Source organism: Mastigoproctus giganteus, chromosome 8 (assembly GCF_048544385.1).
Source record: "Mastigoproctus giganteus isolate SK-2022 chromosome 8, ASM4854438v1, whole genome shotgun sequence".
NCBI classification, from domain to species: domain Eukaryota; kingdom Metazoa; phylum Arthropoda; class Arachnida; order Uropygi; family Thelyphonidae; genus Mastigoproctus; species Mastigoproctus giganteus.
Window position 1 is genome coordinate 21,134,148 of NC_143582.1, and position 22,938 is coordinate 21,157,085.

A 22,938-nucleotide genomic window follows, 5' to 3' on the forward strand; every position below is an offset into this window, starting at 1 on the left:
GTCTAATATATCTGAGAAACTTAGTGTTTTGTTTACAGGCAGATACTTGTATTTAGCATCTCTCATCATATAATTTAAACCATCAAGTTTTGCATGGAGTGTGACTGTCAGACTGTCTGGATGGTAGCTCTCAGATACACTGTTAATGGTTTCCTGTTGTGTATCTTGTCATTAATAAAAATAAAAAATAATGAGTATAGTTTATATAGGTATAATCTGTCTTAATTAATACAGTTCATACCTACTGTGGTCTTCTTCCCCTTTTCTTCTAGTTTTTGGGAATAGTTTTTAACACTAGTTAATGTACTCAATTGCTGTAGTGCATCAGAATGTGCGAACTGTTTCACACACTTAATAAACAGATATATAATTCCAAATAATTATATGTGAAACACATGATATCTAAAGAACTAAAAACTTATTCTCTTGAATATTTTACCTGGTAGCCCCCTGTAAGAATCCTCAACTTCTTTTCATATTTGGCAGCTCTTTTTGCCTCACGAGTCATGTGACCTCTGTTTTGCTATAAAAATTAATTAAAACAAAGTTGGAACATTATTGTGTTAAATTAGGAACAAATTTTCCTGCTAATTTTACACAAATACAAGATGCTAAATAATTAAAGACTTACCTCCAATCTTTTCTCAAGTGACTCAATTCTGTCTTTTTTACTAGCTAGATTTGCTCTTGTGTAGCGATTTTGAGCAGGCAAAAATAACACCTGGGCTAAACATTCCTCCCAGACTTGGGTATATGCTTCCAAACTTAAGTCTCCATGTCCCATTCCTTTCTTTACAACTTCCATTTCTTGTTTCAGTATATTATCAGCCTTAGAAATGAACAAAAAGAAGGAAAATAAATACAAACAAAAATAAACACACACACACACACACACACACACACACACACACACACACACACACACACACACACACACACACACACACACACACACACAGAGTGAAACATGAAAAATTTTAAATATTGGTTATGTAAAAAATTTTTTTTGTCCCTCGAACTTTTCATTCTATATAGTAAAAAAAAATATATATATCTTTACTTTTTGATATACAATAAACCCCCGCTATTCGCGGTTGCTGATTTAATATAAAATGAACCCTAAAAATATGTGAATTTTAAAGCGCTATGAACATTTTCCGCCATAAAAAAACATGGATGTGGCTAAAATTATCTTTCCCGGTCAAAACAGCGCTCAGTGGGTGGGGGAAAGGGGTGACAAAATTGCAAGTGTGGATATTTCTCGCTAATCCTTGTTCAGTATGCCTTATGCACTTGTCATGGAAGGTTTCGTCGTTTGCTTTTAATTTATATGCTTATAAATTGAATGAATTTATCAATTTATAAATTGATATGCTTACAAAAGTGATAAATCTACCGTTTTACAGTGTAAAACAGACTTTTTTTGAGTATGTTAATGGAAGAAAGTGGCTTTATTGTGGACAAGTTCTTTCTAACCCATACAAAAATATGCCTACGAATAACAAGGGAAATGTGAAAAGATCAAAGAAGGTGATGACATTAGCGAATAAAATTGAGTTATTAGACAAAATTTCTAATGGTGAAAGTGTCTTCTCAGTGGCAAAATATAAAATCAATGAGTCAACGGTACGATCAATCAAAAAATCCTCCATAGTGTCCGTGAAAACGCGCTAATTGCTTCAAAAATTTGCTCTGTAACTCGTGATGTTAAATTAGAAAAAATGGAAAAAGCTTTAAATCTGTGGATAGAAGACCGAACTCAAAATAAAATCCGTTAAGTTCACTCATCATTCGTGAAAAGGCAAAACTCCTTCATCAACACTTTAGCGTAACTGATGATAGCACTGGCGGGATAAGTTTTTTAGCTAGCAAAGGTGCTGGTTTGAAAGATTTGTTTGAAATTTCTAATAAATATTACATTTAATATTAAATTGTTTCTTATTTTCATTTCGATGCCTTATACTTGCATTTCTAATGGTCATATTATGAAGGTACATATAATACATACATGCATAGACAAAATTTTAGACTAGTTTTTCTTATATATTTCATACTTTGGAACGGAACCCCTTTATTACTATGGGAGCCATAACTCAGTATTCGAGTTTTCGGTATTCGCGGCATTTCTCAGGAACGTAACCCTCGCGAATAGCGGGGGTTTACTGTATATCTTTACTTTATATGTTGCTGGATAATTTGAAGGCAGTAAGGCTGTTTGTTATTCATGTTAGGAATTTCTTGTACCACACACAAAAGAATAGCTGAATCTTAAATTTCCACTAAGGCAAGAGTTAAAATTTCTGAAGTTTTTTGTTTGTTTATTCTATCCTATTCAATACTTGTGCCCCCTCTGACACTTCAACTAACTGCAAATCTCTTATCAGTACCATCAACAACAGCGTGGAAACTTTACAGTACTTAATATAAATTTAATACACAATTATATGAGCAATATATCATTGCTTTGTCTGTCTTGTATAGCCTGGTCATGATAATTAACCTTAAGATCCTCTCCAAAGGTTTATCATCATGCATTAAAAAAAGGGGGGGGGAACTGGTTAACATATTCACTGCCACCTATATTCAAGAAGAGAGTGCATTCAATGTGCCATAGTTTTCAGAATGTTGAGAATAACATTCTGAAATCCTCAAAATCCAAAAACTAAAGAATGATTGAAAAGTAAAAGTGTGGAATTCATAGTTAAAAATGAACACCTACTTTATGAAATATTAACTGTGCAAATGAAAAGATACACACAAGTTAAGATGATTTTTAAGCACTATTTCAGAATTTATTTTTTACTCTGTCTATGGGAAACAGTTTTAAAACTGAGGATTTCTAATTGCTTAACATTCTATTCATTAAACTCATTAGCAAGTTGAAGGAATGGGCTCCTTTAGAGTTTCAACATACCTTAAAAAGTCACAATTACAATAAGCCAGCAACAATCCACTAAGTAATTCAGAACTGTTCACAGCCATGAGAACTTAATACTTAATGTGGTTGAGGTACCCACTTATGGATATCAATGAAAAGAAATGTCACTTCCATTATATCAAAATGTTTATACTAAAAAGGTTTTAGTGCTAAAAGCTTCTGACTATGGAAAATTCACTAATTGGACAAATTCGGGCGTAGTATCCTTTTAGTTGATAGTAAGTCACCGAAGTAGATGAAATGGCATAATTTTTGTTAAATCTCACATTGTGAATGCCTTCACAATGAGTTGCTCTGATATTGAACTACCTTTGACAGAGGATTCTCAGCGGATACCACCACCTGTGGGTGATGGTATCCGCTGAGAATAAGTAACATTATCTTCTCCAGTGGCAAAGTGTTGCTTATTCGATGTAGTGCAATATCAGGGCAACTTGTGATAGCTGGTGTATAAAGAAGTACAGGAATACCTCGCATAGCATGGTTTCGAACAGTGCGGGTTTCACTATAGCGCGGTTTACAAAGTGAAAAAAAATTAACTGCATTACGCACCAATACATTTGTTAGGTATGTATGTATTATGCCAGCACGTAGACTAATGCATTATAGATTCAAAGCCAAGCTGACTGTTGTCGCAACTCCCATTATATACTGACTCTACTAGCATTCATACATCAGTAAATACTCTAGATTCTGAGCGGTGAGGTCGTTCACTGTGCATAAGCTGTACAAATATTTTTCGCTGTGTATTTTTGTTAAAGATTATTTTTTAAAAACGTTACACCTTTATACAAATATGAGTGGAAAGAAGAAATGTAATGGTGCTGAGAGTTTTTCTTTTTTCTTTTTTTGTTAGTTGTTGGCACATCAGCTTCTGTGGCCATAATGCACCTCCCAAGGTTTTTGCATTTTACAGTGATCCAAGCCCGAGGCGGGATTCGAACCCGCGACCTTTGGGTTGCCAGGCAGGCACTTTACCCACCTGGCTAGCCCAGTCGGCTCTGAGAGTTCTAGATCCAAACACTGAACGAGGTATGAAAGTAAGGCAAGCGTTGCAAAATGACATTCGATGTTATAAAGAGATGTATGCAGATAAAAAAACTGTGCAAACTAAGCTGATCAGTTATTTTTCAAAATAAAAATACAGTACATACTTCACTTATATTCTTTTGGTATGTACATACTGCAATAAAAATCATTTCTGCTGTACTTACTAGTATTTTTAATTTTTATCATTTCAATTTCTTTATTTGCAAAAACTTTGTGTGCGTCAATTTATGGTAAACAAACACCTATATATTTTTGCAACTCAACCCATATAATCAAATTGTTGGAACGGATTACATTAAAATACATACTAATACCTCGATCAGCGCGGTATTTTTTTTGGCACAAATTAACCGCGCTATGCAAGGTATTCCTGTATTGTACGATGAGTAGTGGTTTAATGTTGTTCTTGCTTGGTGTATTTTGTATGTATACAAAACTGCAGGGAGCAATATGGCCTTAGTTGCTAATGGTCCTAAAAACCAAATAACAACAACATTAAACAATAAATTGTTTAATTCTTAATCATTAAAATTTTATAAAGCTGCTGAAAACTTAATATTTTCTGTTTACACTATCTGTTTATCAGTTCTTGTCATATCTGCGCATAGAGCACTATCAAGCGAGCCTTTGATTTTTTTCCACCAACACATTTTCCCCCTTTGAATTTAAATATATTGTCAGGTGTCAACTCATAAAAAAGTCCTGTTTCGTCGGCACTGTAGTAGTAATGGAGGCATGTGATGCAAGAAAGCAAGTGTATGAGCTTATGTAGCATCAGCCAAAAAAAATTCACACAACCATTCCCTCTAAAAGCTACCAACTTCCACAACAACAGATGGAAGTTTGTTCCAGCAATTAACCACAATATCTGGCTAAAGACAAACTTCTGCACATCTATTTTGCAACTGTCTTTCCTCAATTTGAATTTATGTCACCTCAGGTTCGTAATCTGAGCAAGCGGAAGAATCCCATTATAATTCAGCATGCTCAACCCATTCATGGCCTTATACGTCTCAATCAGATCACCTTGCGAGTGCCTAGTTTCCAGCCGTTGCAATTTGCAGAACTTAAGCCTTTCTTGGTAAGAGGACTCCTTCGTACCCCTCACCAATCTTGTTGCCTCCATACCTGTACACAAATGAGGCCTCCACACCTGTATGCAGTACTCAAGGCCTGACCATTGCCTTATACAAAGGGAATTATATACAGGAATTTTGCATAAGGCAAAATTCCTGTATATCATTAACAATACCCCATGACCTGCTCTGGGAGCCTGTCTGCATTGCTCAGAAAACTTCATATCTGATTGCACAATCACTCCCAGGTCTTTTTCATTTTTACCACCTTAAGTGTGGTACCACAGAGTTCGTACGTTCCTCTGCGGTTACTTCTACCCATATGCAGTACTTTGCATTTGTTAAACTTCAGTTGCCACTTCTCAGCCCATCTGCCCAAATTTTTTCAATCCTGTTGCAGATGTCTACACTACGTTCTAAGTCACAAATAATTTCAACCTTTTCTTGAATCGAGAGTCGCTTTCTTTTGTTAGTAGACATGTTTCCAAAGGAAGGGTTCCTTTCTAACTGATTTTACTTTAAAATGATCTGCATACAAAGTTCTTAGAAGTCCCGAAATAAATTTATGGTTCAGCAAATACAAGACAATCTGTAAATAGGGTAATGTGACAAGCAGAATGCCAATGCACTATTCCATTGGCAATTCTGGCCGTTAATCTGATGCAGAAGATCATAAAGCTAAGTTGCCTTTTCATTTTCATCTATTCCAAAAATTGGATTTTTTCAACTACCCGAGCAATTAAGAATGTTTGCATAGGTACCAGAATTTGTTCGGTGTATCTGTGTAGTACGCCTGTTATAACTGAGCAATTGTATGGAATACGCATAAATAAAATCATTATGGCTTTTTGTTTGTTACAGCCATGATTTCGTTATAACCTGATATTATATGATCAATATAATATCAGGTATTATATTATATGATCTTATATTATATGATCAATTTCTGTTTTATAAGATAAGGTGCAATATCTAAATATATTTTTAAGAACTATTAAAGTACACTCCACTTCAAACAGAATTTTTCCTTTTTATGACAAAGTTAATATATTTTAAAGTAAAAAAAATATATATATATATATATATATATATCAGAAGTACCGTATTTCCCCATGTATAAGACGCACCTTTTTTCGAAAAATTTGGGATCAAAAAACTGGGTGCGTCTTATATAGTGGTTGTAGATTTTTTTACTTGCATTTCCTGCTTGTTGTCTTTGCGGTCATTATTTCACACTTGTTACTGGTATATTAGGTTACGTTTTGCCACGTTCTGCCCAGAAATGGCTCAGAAAAGATTTTCGTACAGTGCTGAATTCAAGTTATGAGGAGTTGTATGAATTTTATGATAAATAAAACTTGAGTTCAATAAGTTTATGTAATACATTTTTTTTTTCAAATTTCGGGCGCCAAAATTAAGGTGCGTCTTATACATGGGGAAATACGGTATATAAAATACAGATTCAGAGTAAGTGAGTTGAAAGCATCATAAGTTGGAAGACAGTGTTTTCCATTATCTGAAACTTACCATAGTAATTTCTTCTTCATTAAATTTCTCAAGGGGATGCTTTTCTAAATATGCCAAGTGCTGAGCTTGATTTAACACATGCATATGGGCTGCTTTGCTTTTCTTATTACCTGGCAAAATGCCCATTTGTTGAGGCGTTGGATGGTGAACAAAATCATAATGTAGCATAGTTATCATTTCTTGTTTGATCAGTTCTTCAGCCTTCTGCAAATCAGTTAGAGGAGGATCAGAAAATAAGGGGCGAAGAATGGATGAATTTATTTCAAGTGGTCTGGGGAGCTCTCTCTGTATTGCTTGAGACTGTTTTCTTCTCTCAGCTTCCACTGAAAATGAATCAAAAATTATAAGACAAAATTTATAAGAATTCATAGTGTCAAAAAAAAAAAAAAAAAAAAAAATAGACAGTAATAATTGCCTTGCAAGTTAATAATTTGACAAATCTGAGCAACAGCAATCAAATGACTGTTTATATGTGATTCTTATGTGAAAATGTTGTAGTTTGTGAAGAATGGTCTTTACAAACTACTCAAGAAGAAATATTTAAGGAATTCTCAATACCACCCGCAAAAGGCACATAGTACCATGGAAAAAATGTGCTGGGTATAGATGGCGTAAATGATATATATTGTTTGTTTGTTTGTTATTTGGTTTTTAGGAGCATTAGCAACTAAGGCCATATCGCTCCAGGGATATGCGGTGGTTGTGGGCTCGAAACCCGGTCTAATCAAGAAGCGTGTGCTACGCACTGCTGCTTCTGCCCACCTGGCTACAGAGGTGCCTATATGTATTGTATAGATGGCATATATGATATAAGCTGTCCCTGAAGTGGTATTTTTGCTTTAATTAGAAACATCTTTCTCAGTATTATGTCGACAGAATGCCCTGAGAACCTTTGGTTTCCAAAAAATTATGCCCTAAATGTCAAGAAGCTATTAAGGTTTTCTGCACTGAGAACCTTTGGTTTCCAAAAATTTACGCCCTGAATGTCGTGAAGCTGTTAATGTTATGAAGCCTAAATGCCATGAAGCTATTTAAAGTCACAATAATCTTTATTGCTTTGTCAAGCTGCAACCTGAGCACAATGGCCCTCTTTTGCATGCTGAAATTCATTGGCTTTTGCAAGAGTTTAGTAAAGTTTTCAAACTGTTGAAGTATCAGGCTCTGCCTTTGACTCACATAGACTATTGCTGTCTATATAATATGTTGAGGTTGAGGTGAAATGGTCAACTTACAAAATTATGCAAAAATCCTCAAGGCTGATCTGTGAAATATAATCAAAACAAGACCAGGAATGTTTCAGTGATGTGCCATTTACCACTGTTATTGGTACTCTCCTCAGCAGGGCACCATACTTGTTGGTTACCAGAAAACTAGAGGGATGATGAAGAAAAGGGGAGCAGAAAAAAACATTATATTACAAATAATGAAAGCATTCAAATATTTGTCAGGGTTCAGCTATATGGTATTTATGTAATTAACAAACATGTAATAAAAGGCTGATTAACAATAATAACACAATACAATGTTTTAATTTTCATCATCATTTACAATCACATAACTGAGCTCATTAGAGATTTTACAATCCTTATATCACTGTTAAGCATTATTAGTGAGTATTGCCATATAATACAATATTAGTAATTTATAAAATTAGTATTACCCCCCCCCCAAATAAAAATATGAAAAAATACAGTATAATAAAATAAAAAATTAGAGGGTTAAATCAAACAAACTGATTGATTCTCCAAAAATTAGGGGGGAAAATAAACTCTATTTGGGTTCCCATATAATTAATAATAATAATAATAATTTGCTTGGATAAATCGACAATGAAAACTTGATACCACCTTATGATAACTTGAAAAACTCTTCAAATAACTTCTGTCAGATATTTCTTAAATGATTGTCAAAATATATACATTTTGTGTAATGACAATGAAATCAGTTGGGTGACATAACCTGTTAAGGGTTAACTGTTAAGCTGTTGGTGTTCTAACCAGCTGGGTTTCAAATATCATTTTGAATAATGATAGTTTTCACCATCAGCATTTTAAACTGTTAGTGCTTTGGTAGCTGCCATTTTGAAGTATTAGCAAGTTGATGTGTTAGTATTTTAAAATGACAGCATGTTGAGATGTTAGAACTTTGAATGTTGGTATTTTGATTGTTAGTAATTTGAACTAAACCTGATGGAATCTGATACTGGATCATAGTTCACTGGATGGCTTGCTACAATAACAAAATTTCTAATTTAACTAACAAATGGCATTTATTTATAATGAACTTTTTAAAAAAGTGCCTCTTCAAAAGTGAAGACTTAACATAGGAGAAAAGTAGTTTCTGTTTGTTTTGTTTTTGCACCAAAGTAACCAAGGCTGAGGAACAGTGTGTGTATTGTGCCTGTAAATTGAGTATGTCAGTTTACCTGTTTGCTGGATGAAAACCGAGTTTCAGCAGCAGGGAGTAACAAGTAAAACTTGTCCTAGATCAAGTAGACTTTCTTACTAAATGTAATTAAACCTTTTTTCCCTTAGATAAATTTATTATTTTTGACGTGAAAACACTTTTGAAATCACCTACTAAATTTTTCTTACTGAAGTAAAACTGATTGGTAATAAAAATGTGAGATGGAAATGATGTCACTTCCTAAATGATGCTAACTCACTCACTAATGTTGATTCGGTAGAGTAAGTAGTGGGTGTGAGCATAAAATGTTACATCATTCATAACTTCAGTTGTGGTCAAAACCAGTTAAAAATTTAACCGGTTTTGATTTTTGTCAAAGATGTTTTCACATAATATAAAACATTTTGTGTGCGTACAGGATACACCAGTTTTTTTTATTTAAAAAGCAACCAAAGTTAACAAAGATGGAAAAAAAAAAAACTTTTGTTCTTACATTGAGCTTGCCTTTCAGCCTCCTTCTTTTCATCAATATCGGCCTGATCTTCAACAAATGTGTCATCTGAAGCTGGTTCTTCCCAATGATTAGGTTCTTCATCTGGAATGACCAACTCATAATCATTCTTTGGGGAAGGAAGGCCAGTTAAGGCTTTTCTTAGCTGATTTCTAGCTTCACGCTGAAATGAATGAGATATGCTTCATATGTAGTAACATTAAAAGTAACAAAGCACTACAGAAAATTAACTAATAAACTAATTATGGCTACTAACTTATGTAAAGGATGATTCATAAATCTGGAAAAATGTGACAGAGAAGGGGGAAGGAAATCATTATATCATCAACATATTAGGGAAATAGGATTGCCTGCACTTTTGCCAAAAGTGCAGGCAACACATTGGCACGAGGAAAAAAGTTACCTGAGAATCTGAGAGGATGGAATATTGAAAGGTCAGAGGCTATCTAATCAAGAGGAAATTCCCACATCTTCTAAGCTAGACTGTGGGAAACTGACTGAGATCTAAACACAATCCTCTCCTCAAGAAATTAAAATTATTCAACAAGAAATGCAGTGTGAAAGTACAAAGGTGATCATTAAGTTTAATAGCCAACCCAAAGCTTTCAAGGGTTTTTGACATTCCCAAGGATGCAAAAGAAAACACTAAGGAATCAGGGACAGACTAATAAAATTTTACAGCAGAAAGCCTCAAACAAAAAATAGCATATGAGTATGCTATTTTTTTATTTCATCATTGTTTATTTTGTATACATTACATTAAGTATACATTTGTAACTTCTTAGACTAATAAAGCCCAAGGCACAGAAATTAGAAGCAGAATCTGTATGGCCAAAGATGCATTTAAGAATCTTAAGGAGTTCCTCTGCGACACTAAACTGGATTTCCAGAAAAGATATTGAATGCCCAAATGTTGCGAGACCTTGGTCATGCATAAAACGGAAATCAGATGTGGATGCTCAGGATAATACTCAAAATTCCATGGACAGATCGGGTCACCAATGTGCAGATCCTTAAGAGGGCAAGAAACACTACTAACTATAATTGCAAGGAGGGAGACTGCCTACCTTGGTCATATTAATAGCAGCCCTCAATATGACGTGCATAATTAATTCTGCAAGGGAAGATTAAGAGGAAAAGAAAGACAAAGGAAAAAGTGGCTTGATAATATCAAAGAATGGATGGGGATATTTCGACACAAGAACTATTTCACAAAACAAGGGATAAGGATGGCTGGAAAATGTTGGTCCCCAACATTCAAACTGAATATGGAACCTGAAGAAGACTAATAAACTTTCAGAGCAGAAAAACCTCAACTATGAAACATAATGTACAAACTTTATTTGTTCAACTATGTAATAATGGTGAAAATTCACTAATAAAGGACGGCTATTCTGAAGGAGCAAAAATTTCACCAGAGAAAGTAGTATGCTCTGTCTACCGCTGGTGTGAAAGGTATGAATAAACTTTGGATTTAATTTTCAGTCACTAACTGAAAATAGCATATGAGCATGCCAATTAACTGAAGCACACTGGTGAGAGAAATCCATGCTATTTTTTTATGTCATTACTTTTACTTAATATTTGATTTGTTTGTACTTATTTACACACTGGGTAGATGCTGCACCAATTTTTATAAACAGGAAGTAGTATTTTTCTCCATTCCTCCTTCAAAACAGTGGTCAATTTGGCTACTGACTGTGAATGTACTGATCTGGCTCAAATCTGATGTTCCAATTCATTCCACAGGTGTCCGGTGAGGGTTCTAGGCCAGCCAATGAAGCTTCTGCATTCCCAAGTCTTAAAACTAATCATTTTGGACTGTGAAGTATGAGAGGAGCATTGTCATACTGAAACAGAACTCCCAATATTGATGCCACGGTGTGAGTGGAACTGTCCAGAATGGCATTGTACCACAAAACATTCACTATTACAGAAAAAATGACCAATGGTCTAAACACAAACCACAGGAAATGACCTCTGACTGTGATAGTACCTCTAGACTTTATAGTTAGGATGACACACTCTGGTAAATAATGTTCTCTGGATATCTGTCAAACCTATACTCAATCATCATATTGGAAAACCATATAGCATGATTTGTTACTCTGTGATGCAGCTTTCAAAATTCTCTAGGAACCAATTAAGTTGGGTTGTGCACAGGCAGATCAACACTGTACACTACATTCTATGATGTGTCGTAGCTCTACTTTAAAATCCATTCCTATGCAGCTCCCTAAATATCATCCTTCAGCTGACTCATTTTGTGTGCCTTGCAAAACTCTTGATATTGACAGTAATTGATGTGAACTGATGGAATCATCATGCCATATTCTGAGCACACTCTCAAGCCTCATTTCATCAATTTCTGCACTTTATGATTTGTTTTATGATAAAATTCACTTATTTTAGCTTTAATGCATTTGTTTTTATACCTATATTTGACATGTGGATGGCAGTATGATTAATTTGTCCAAAATCCCTTTTTGGCAGTACAATGTATGTTTCCTTACTTTTAGGAACTGAAATAGCCTAGCTGACAGATAAACAGCCAATAATTAATTTTCAGATAATAACAATACTTTTCTGCAAACAGAATAATCTGTTTATGCCATAATTTACAGCTTGTCATGATCACCCTCCTTGGAGGTATACTATACTAACAGCATCAATATAGACATTGAAACATCATGACAGGCAGTAAACTGCACTGCAATCCACAAGAATCGATAATTGCATGACAATATATAAATAATTACAAAAGTTCAAACAGGTAGTTGTATGGGAGAGAATAGAGAGCTGCAAATAAAACAGAATCACAAAAAAAATTTTCATAGACTTAAAGTTATAAGATGCACTGAAACCTGCATAAAAGCATAGAAAACCTAGAGGTAAATCTTGCAACTAACATATGCCATATGTAATGTAAAAAAGGAATTTTATAGTAGAAATTTTTTAGAAGTTCTACATCATTTTGAAAAAGTATAATTAAGAAAATATATAAGTATGCCATCCTCTAAAAATCTATATTGAACATAATTGGATATAGAATACTAGTTGATTTTAATTATATCGAGTTCTACAAGGAGGCTTTAATTAAATTCGCTTAAACATATTTATAGATCTTGTTTAGATAACAATGAATTTATTTCTAAAATATGAAAAGAACTAAGGTAAGGGAGGTCATTTTGTTATTATTTTTTCATATTAGATTTTCCCCCGAGATGGTTTCAATGCTTAAAAGAAATTAATTTCAGAATTACAATACAATCTAGCAATTTCTTATAAATTAAATAAAAATTCCATTAGGCTAAAGTAATTACACATATCCCTTTTTGACTACTTATAATCCTTGGACGAACACACAATGATTTTAAGTAGTCAAGACAATTAACACTACACTGCTCTAGTATATATTCTAACTATATAACTTATCTTTAATTTTAGTAACAATATAATGAAATATTACTGTGTTAAAATTTAGTTAATACTATACTTTGCTATCAGCAAAGTATAGTATTAACTGAATACTATACTTTGTGGGTTTGTTGTATTTAGTATTAACTAAATACAACAAAGTATAGTATAGTACAGCTTTATTGAGAGTAATCTTAGTATTATAGCATACTATAATACTAACAGATTACCCCCAAATTATTGCTTCCACCTTTGCCTCTTTTGTGGGGGGAGTGTTTTTGCTTCCCTCTATTTGACATTTGTTTAGTTTTGAGATCATAGTGATGATCCCAGGGAAAAAAAAAAAAAAAAACATGTCAACAACATGGCATGTCAACAACATTCATGTGCACACTGTGCCCATTCCTTCTTCTGGTAAGGGGTCAGAAGCCTGGGAACCCATCTAGCAGGCACTCTACTCATATGCAACTGTTGATGGATGATGTTCTCCACAGAACCTGTACTAATTTGGAGCTCTGCAGGTAGTTCTTTGATGCTAATATGGAAATATTCCAGGATTAATGCCCCAATTTTTGCAACACTCTCTTCTGTTACAGCAGTTTTTGGGCATCCTGGGATTTTTTCATTGTGCACTGAGGTTCTTCCATATTTGAATTGTTTATACCAAATGTGCAACAACACTGTTGCCTGAGCAATCATTTCCATAAATAGCAACCATTTTATCGTAGATTGTTTTGGGTATTTTCCATTGCAGAAAGAGAAACCAAATCACTGATTTATATTCCACTTTATCAATTGTGACACTTCACTTCATTCACAACACTAAGGGGAAAAAAACGAATTGCCAGTTCGCAGCTAAAATTTGTGTGGTTGCTACAGTGATTTCAGGGAGTAAAACAAAAAAAAAAAAAAAAAAAAAATATATATATATATATATATATATATTATCTTTCTATCACAACTACTAGGTGAATACAAATCTTTTTTGAACCACTCTTGTAAATACTAAATTTAGATAATAAAGTTGGAACAATTTTCATTTTATTTCTGCAATGGCTCAATCGGGTTTTTTTTGTTAATTTCTTTCTTTAGCATATACTTTAAAAAAACGTAGTCTTAAAAAAAAGAGAGAGAGAGATCATGCATGTAAATAAAATTTATAATTTAAAGTTACTGTTCAGATTGAGGTATGAAAGGAGGACCTACCAAATTTGGAATGAAAGAGAAATTAATTTTACTGCCAATCTAGTTTTGATTAATGTTGTTCAATTTGATTTAGTCATAACAATTATAGAATTCCAGCTCATTTCTGGAAAGCCCCATTGGGACACTGCCAAATTTCCTTCCCCTTCAGGTGTATAGCTGATCAATGCTTTGAAGCTTTATCAGCTACCTATTACATAAATTGGAAAAAGTATTCTCAGAAAGATCACTGTCATTAAGGCTACTGGTATGTCTGCAAATTACTGATTACTCGAAGCGTACTGGTCTTTAAATACACTTGAGAATATGATATATATATATAAAAGACAGAAAGGAATGAGCTAAAAGACAAAAGAAAAAAACAGATTATAAAATTTTTTAATATAGGACCACAACAGACAGAACTTGACATTGTCATTGTAACTCTTGATTTAATGATGCAAACTTAATAGACAACTAGTAGGCAGCATATCAGAATTTTCTAAAACTTTATTAGTGCATTCTTATAGTAAAATATAAATGTATAATCCAAAAGAGAATATTTATTAATATAAACAATGAATCAAGAGAAATATGATTTTAAGAAATCAGTACATACTTTAAAAGACTTTGCATTGTGATTATCATCAAAACCTAAGTGGTCCTCAGGATTAATATTCAATCCATCTCGAAGAGGTGTGTTTCCAATCATTTGTCCCCTTCCTCCTGGTAACGGTGTTCTGTCTCTGGCTGGTGTAAGACCTTAAAAAATGAAAATTTAAAATATTATAAAGAAAGATTAATTGTTTTATCAGAAATATAATAAAAACAATAATAATTATACACTCAGTGAATTATGACCACCTACCTAATACCATTTGCACATTGATCCCTAAGTACCAGGGGTCCTAGTTCCTGCCAGCAAAATATGCCCCATATTAAGCAACCACGGCAACTACCTGGATAGCGGGGACCATACACGATGGGTCCACGGACTCATGATGCTGAGCTACACATGGTGTCCATTGGCTTGCTACACCAGGTTTTTGGACCCATCTGACCAGCCCAATCATTTTCAATTCCTCCGGTGTCCACCAACTGACACCTGAGGAATGTCAGTTGGACACCGTTGTTGCCACCACAGCATTTGCTGTCAGTGATGATCAGCAGTGAGAGAAGGTGTCTCTTGGATCATCTGCTGTGGAACTCCATACATCTGTGTGCTGAATCATTTGGGATATTGTTCTTGCATTCCCCATATTGTATTGTGATGTCAACTGTCACACCGTGACCAAAACCGTGTCCACCTTGAGTAATCCTTTACAGTCGTGTCAGCGGGAGGTGGTTCAATGCATGAGTTTCCATAATCATGTCCCTATGAAACTCCATTATATCTTTACTAAGTCCCATAACTACTACTACTTTATCACTTCTGTAACTTGCATGACCAGATGTGAATTACCACCTATCTAATACTGTAGTCACAGTATTAAACAGGTGGTCATAATTCAGTGATCACTGAGTGCATGTGTATATAGTGCAAGTAATATCGTAAAACAGACTAATAAGACTATATGGAATCAGAATAAATAATAGAAAATTTGCATTAAAAAAGTGTGCACACATTTCACTCAGTCAGTCATTCACCCCCCTCCAAGCATATGCTGCACACATTTTATCTGTATGTATAGTTGTACTTGTATAGTATGCATGTACGAATTTCCTTTTTTTTTAGTCTGTCAAATGTATTGAGAATCATTTGCCACATGATCTCAGCATTCATAAACATGCTTTACTGACTGATCAATATTCCTTGGAAAGGATGGCAGACAAAGCAATCTTGCTATTATTCAGCTGGTTCCATTGACTCATCAACCAATTTCTGACATTTATTCCTCCATTTTGTTTAATATTATACCATTTATTATTCATAAAGAGATACTACATAAAGATAGACTGCTTCTACAGGGATGGGGGGGTCCACTTAAATAGAAAGGGTGCAAGAATATTTGCTGATGCTATTGAGGCAGTGTTAGGTGGGTCAGAAAACTGTTAGCTAGGGGGGGATACACGGACTAAAAGGTTAACAGTGGCCACAGGCAGAGGCAAAAGTGATTCTTGCACTGCTTCTATTAGAATGAGCAGCAGTCTGGAAAGCAAGGAAATGGAGATTTCCAGGACCTGCTGGGAGTCACAGTGAAACAAATAAATACTTGGGCTGTGTTAGGGTAACTAGGAGTAGAAACAGGTGCATGTATACTTTCATGTACACCAATGTTAGGAGTATAGTTAATAAATTTGATGAGCTTGAAGTGCTAGTCAAGACATATTGTTGGGATATCAGAGACATGGTGTCACACAGACATAAGCAGTGCTGTTGTTGTTGTTATTTGGTTTTTAGGAGCATTGCTACTAAGGCCAATTAATAAGGCCATATTGCTCCACATAAGCAGTGCAGAATTGGAATTTGGGGAGTACAATGTGTACAGAAATGATAGACAAGACAGGAAGGGAGGAGGGGTTATGCTGTTAATTAAGAAACACATAAAATCTAAGGAAGTGTATCCAATTGATGTTGGTGGACAATGCAATATTGAGTCTGTTTGGTGTGACAGTGTGTGTGTTATAGGCCAAATGAATCTGATGAGTATAATGAGCATTTATGCAAAAAATAGTGGGCCAGTAAATCAGAATGTCTCATAATGGGGGATTTTAACTTTCCAGATATCAACTGGAACTTGTGGGTTGGTCACTTGCACACTAGCAAGACTTTTGTGGATTTATTGGATGACTGTTTTCTATAGCAACATGTTCGAGAGGCAACCAGAGGGAGTAACACTCTTGATCTGATTATCATGCACTGATTATTCATGCATTAAGAATTTGCAGATAAAGGAACCACTGGGTGAAAGTGATCACAATGCACAGATGTGGGAATTACTTAAAGATGAAACTTCCATCAAGGCTAAAGGGAAGGACTATTGCTTTTGACTACAGGGGTGTCAGACAGTGTTTAAATTCTGTACAGTGGGATCAGCTGATGATGTTACCAACATTGAATTCTAAATGGGAAGCCTTCAGGGACTTAATTTTGGAGGCTACTAGGCTTTTCATTTCAACTAATACTGTTCACATTTTAGGCCTAAATGGAGTCAGATGAATTAATAAGGCTCGTGGCAGAGAAGAAAAATGTATGGGATGCATATAAAGTATCAGGTGACACAGAAGCCTATGGCAGATATAAACTAGTCTTTAATCAAGTCACAAAGGAGGTTCGGCAGATTACAAGATATCTTTGGCAAAGGATGCAAAGAAAAACAGCAAAGAGTTCTTTACTTATGTAATCTAGAAGGAAAGGGATGAATCAGATTGGACCACTTAACATAAATGGGTTGACTATTAATGATCATGCTCAGGTAGCTGATAAACTGAATGAGTATTTTGCATCTACATTCACACATGAGGAATTATTCAATGAGGGCAGTGCCAGAAGTTTATCAAACTCTAACAGGGAGCTAAGTGATTTTGTAATAACTGAGAGCAAAGTGGAGGGAAAATTGTTGAAGATAAACATAAAAAAGGCACCTGGGGTGGATGGGATCTATCCAGTTATATTAAAGAAGGCAGCAAACCCTTAGCCATAATTATGAGAACTTCTTTCGACTCAGGGGAGGTCCCCATGGACTTGGATGTATGCAAATGTATCACCAATTCACAAAGAGGGTTCAAAAGGTGGCACAAGTAACTATAGACCTGTTAGTTTAACTTGTGTTCCGGGGAAAATAATGAAATCACTGGTTAAAGAAGCATTACAGGATCATCCAGACAAGACTGCAATAATAGTTAAGACACAGCATGGGTTTGTTAAAGGGAGGTCTTGTCTGACCAATTTGATTGGATGCTATGATGTTGTCACAAAGTCTACAGTGGATAAAGGGATGGTTGAGTGGGAGATGAGGGATAGTGGCAATCAATGGACTGCTGTTCGTGGACAAATGATATTAGTGGGGTTCCCCGGGGTTCGTTGTTAGGCCCGTTGTTTGAATATTTATCGATGAAGGTATATCAGGTTTAATGTCCAAGTTTGCAGATGATACAAAGGTTGGCAACAGTAAAGATAGTTTGCTACTTCAACTGGATCTAGATAAGTTGGGCAAATGGGCTGAGAAGTGACAACTGAAGTATTGGCAAATGCAAAGTACTGCATATGGGTAGCAATAATCGAAGAGAAACGTACCAACTGTGTGGTACTACACTCAGGGAAGTGAAAAAGACCTGGGGGTAATTGTATGAAGTTTGCTGAGCAGTGCAGATGGGCTGCTAGGGCAGGTCATGGAGTCTTGTCAATGATATGTCGGAATTTTGCTACCAGCGACAGGGAGGTGATTATCCCATTATACAAGGCAATGGTCAGGCCACATCTAAAGTACTGTGTACAGGTCTGGATTCCTCATTTTAGGAAAGATGTAGATTTGCTAGAACGAGTACAAAGAAGGGAAACAAGATTGGTGAGGGGAACAAAAGGGTACTCTTACCAAGGAAGGCTTAAGTTCTGCAAATGGCAGTGCCTAGAGAGAGAGTAGGTACCAGCGAGATGATCTGATTGAAGTATATAAGGCATTGAATGGCTTGAGCAAGCTGAATGCTGATGGGATTCTTCCTGTTGCTCAGATTAAGAACCTGCAGGGGCACAAATTTAAATTGAGGAAAGACAGTTCTAGAGTAGATGTGTCTCTACAACTGTCTTGTAGAGTAGAAGTTTGCCTTTAGCCAGCGGGTAGTTGATTGGTGGAACAGACTTTCTTTTGTTGTGGAAGCCTATATAAATTTAAGGCTGAGCTGGACAGGCATTTGGAACAAATGGAAGATGCTGCATAAACTTTCTTGCATCATATGCCTGTACTAATTCTAATAATATGTGAACAAAGTTGCTTTAGGATCTTGTAATAGTAGTGGCATGTGATGCAAGAAAGCAAGTGTATAAGTTTATGCAGCATCAGCCAAAAAAAAATAATAATAATAATAAAATAAAAAAAATTTACACAATTCCCTCTAAATGTTTGTCCAGTTCCTCCTTAAATTTATTTAACCTATCAACTTCCAGCAATTAACCAATTAACTGGCTAAAGGCAAATGTATTCTACATCTGTCTTTCCTCAATTTGAATTTATGCACCCTTAGGTTTGTAATCTGAACAATTGGAAGAATCAGCATGCTTAACCCATTCAAGGACTTATACACCTCAATCAGATCACCTCACAGGTGCCTAGTCTCCAACCACTGCAATTTGCAGAACTTAAGCCTTTCTTGGTAGGAGGATCCCTTCATTCCTCTCACCAATCTTGTTGCCCTTCTCTGTACAGTAAGCACCCAGTTATTGTGATTATGTTTGCAAATGGAATTTTGATTCTTTTAAGGGTGATTCTAATAAGCAAAAATCAGAGGAATTTTATCCAAAAATAAATTTACATTGTGCAAATTTACACTTTATTACCTTACTAACCAACAAAATCAAATGATACGTGAAAATCGGAAGAATATTACCCACAGGTTAGCAGGATAAAATAAAATTTAAGCCTACATGCATAGCTTAATTAATATGCATACTAAATAAACATAGAAATAGACATTTCTGTTCACTGACTTTTTTTATTTAAAACAGTAAAAAAGATAAGCATCAATCAATAACAAAGAACACGGTATGAACAAATTGCAACTAACACGATACATGCAAATGAGATACAAAGTAACAAGCTTAGAAAGCTAAAAAAATAGGAATGAAGAAAAGATTTTGAAAATTTACTTATGTTTTTTATATGATTGAAGATTTCAGTAAAGGGGAAACACATTTTACCATAATAACATAACATCCCACAGAATTCCATCAGTATTATCACAAATGCAATAAGATCGAGTGTGCTATCCATTTGTAATAGATTGTATGTGCAGTAACAAAAAGCCCAATAAACAGGAAACTTAAAATTGTTTTTATTATTTTATGGTAGTGACCTCCAGAAATGTGCTTTAGAAAAATATCGCAAGGTGTTCAAAATTGATTCTTATAGTCAAACATATTAATAAATTGTGGCATGTTTGTAGGGTTATTTTTGAAACAACTTTTTAATTCAGGAACCCTCTTTCATCAGTTATCCTACATTAGATGGTCAGACAGAATCTTTATATGGTTTGTGTAATGTAAAGTGTTTTAATCAGTAAGCACTGTTTTTGATAATTTAATATTTCTTGTATACATAAAATGTTCTTAATTAGTGCCTAAAATGAAAAAAGCTACAACAAAAAAATTTTTTTTAATTTAGAAGAAAAATTAAATTATTAAGGAGTTATAAAATGGCGAAAAGGTTGCGATGTTGGCCAAGAAATACAGCATAAATGAATCTAGCATTTGATGAATTAGAGAAAATGCTAAGAAAATTAAAAGTTCAGTTATCTGTTCTGCATCACTGGCTACAAAAAGGCACTACAAAGGTGAGAAATCCGTTAACAGAAAAAACTTGCTTTCAAATTTAATTGCTTACAAGAAGCAGCTTTTTTGTTTGCAAATTGTTTTGTGTATAGGAATGGAAACCTCATTATAAATTGCATTTTGCATTGTACGGATTTGAACTGGCAGTGTTTTCCTGGAACATAACCCCCCACACAAATTGAGGTATGACTGTATTTGAAATTTGTAAATTAAATTATGCATATAAACCATGATTAACCCATTTAACGGGATTAGTTTTACAGAAAAAATTATATATAAAATAGTAGAGAAAAACACTAAATATCAAACATACCATCAGCAACTGAACCTTGTGGTGTGCGGCATTTGATGAATTAGAGAAAATGCTAAGAAAATTAAAAGTTCAGTTATCTGTTCTGCATCACTGGCTACAAAAAGGCACTACAAAGGTGAGAAATCCGTTAACAGAAAAAACTTGCTTTCAAATTTAATTGCTTACAAGAAGCAGCTTTTTTGTTTGCAAATTGTTTTGTGTATAGGAATGGAAACCTCATTATAAATTGCATTTTGCATTGTACGGATTTGAACTGGCAGTGTTTTCCTGGAACATAACCCCCCACACAAATTGAGGTATGACTGTATTTGAAATTTGTAAATTAAATTATGCATATAAACCATGATTAACCCATTTAACGGGATTAGTTTTACAGAAAAAATTATATATAAAATAGTAGAGAAAAACACTAAATATCAAACATACCATCAGCAACTGAACCTTGTGGTGTGCGGAATGGTGTTGCTATGAGGGTATTAGGTGTTTGCACACCATCTCTCTTTGGTGTTACTCCACTGAAATCTGTATCATGGAGAGGAGTGTTGAGGCCTCCTTTTAGAGGTGTGTCTACGTTGGTCAAAGCCATGATATTCTGAGCTTCCTGAAAAAAACAAAAGAAGTAAATAAAAAACAGTCATACCATAAAATTTTAATTTATTGTCAAAATTATTGTCAAATACATTTGTGGTATGGCAATAAAGCTCCTGGACTGGTGATGTTGTCATCATGTAAACAGAACACCAGTTTTGTTAGTAGCATTAATGTTCCGTATAACAACATTGCAATGGAGCAATGTATAAATATCAAATTTTGCTTTAAACTAGGAAAATCTGCAACAGTAACATGACATATTTATAACTGTTTATGGTAATGAAACATTAAGTAGTATCGGTGTGTGTGAATGGTATAAGCAGTTCAAAGATAGATGTGGGGATGTTCACATTGATCCAAGAAGAGGGCATTCATCAACCTCTCAAGAAAACAATATTGCAAAAGTTCGGGAAATTGTGGCAGGATATCGCTGTGTGACACTCAGAATAATGGCTGATGAATTGGATATGAATAAAGAGATGATTCGTCAAATTCTGCATGAAGATTTAGGGAAAAGAAAAGTCAGTGCAAAATTTGTGCAGCACAACCTCACAGAAGAAAGAAATGAAGAGTGTCATCATGCAAAGACATTGAATCATCCACACTTGAAGAAATTAGAATCAAGACAATCCTAATTTCTTTGACTGTATTATCACTTGAGATGAGTGTTGGGATTTGGTATGACCCAGAGACAAAACGTCAGAGCATGCAGTGGACTTCAAAATCATCACCAAGGCCCAAAAGGTTTCGTTTATAGAAGTACAGGATCAAGATGGTGCTGCTCATGTTTTTTGACAAACAGGATGTGATTAACAAGGAATTTGAACCCAAAAAGAGAGAGTTAATGCTACGTATAAGTGCATCGAAGACTACTAGAGAATATTTTCTGAGTGATGCCGCAATTTCAAGAGAAAGGTAGCTTGTTCTTTTTGCACGACAATGGCCCCATCCATTCCACACTTGTGAATGCATTTCTGATGAACCATGGCATTTTCACAACCATACACCCTACTTTCCCAAGGTAAAAACTGCCCTGAAAGGAAAGAGATTTCAAAATGTTGAGGGATAAAGAAAAATATAATTGCCAAACTGAACATAATCTCTGGATTCCTTCACTGATTCTTTTCAGAAACTTTTAGAATGGTGTAATAAGTGCATTCAATCAGGTGGTTATTTACTTTGAATAAAAATAAAACCATTTTTGAGCTCCTTCACTTTGTGTTTGTATTGAGAACTTTATTGCCATACCTTGTATATAGAGAATGAGCATAAAATATTCTTCTCATGATGAATTTAAATTTTATAAATTGATGCTTTCATTACTGAAAGAATACAAAATCTGGGTTTGAAATCTTAGTTTGTATTATTTACCATTATGATTTTAAATTATCAAATAAAATAAAATATGCCTACTGACTGATTTTTAATCATAGGATAATTCTG

The 22,938-nt window shown here is 34.6% G+C and overlaps 1 protein-coding gene across 1 annotated transcript in view; it reads right to left on the bottom strand.

Annotated features, from left to right (window-relative positions):
- LOC150081325 (cell division cycle 5-like protein) overlaps nucleotides 1-22,938 on the bottom strand; it is a 60,215-nt gene that overhangs the window by 7,783 nt on the left and 29,494 nt on the right. The window contains exons 8-13 of the mRNA XM_090379168.1: nucleotides 21,331-21,505; nucleotides 14,727-14,869; nucleotides 9,491-9,671; nucleotides 6,592-6,914; nucleotides 632-829; nucleotides 440-523 (exon numbers count right to left, since the gene is read on the bottom strand). Of these exons, the coding sequence (XP_090235294.1) occupies nucleotides 440-523; nucleotides 632-829; nucleotides 6,592-6,914; nucleotides 9,491-9,671; nucleotides 14,727-14,869; nucleotides 21,331-21,505 (1,104 nt within the window). The remainder of the gene's footprint in view (nucleotides 1-439; nucleotides 524-631; nucleotides 830-6,591; nucleotides 6,915-9,490; nucleotides 9,672-14,726; nucleotides 14,870-21,330; nucleotides 21,506-22,938) is intronic.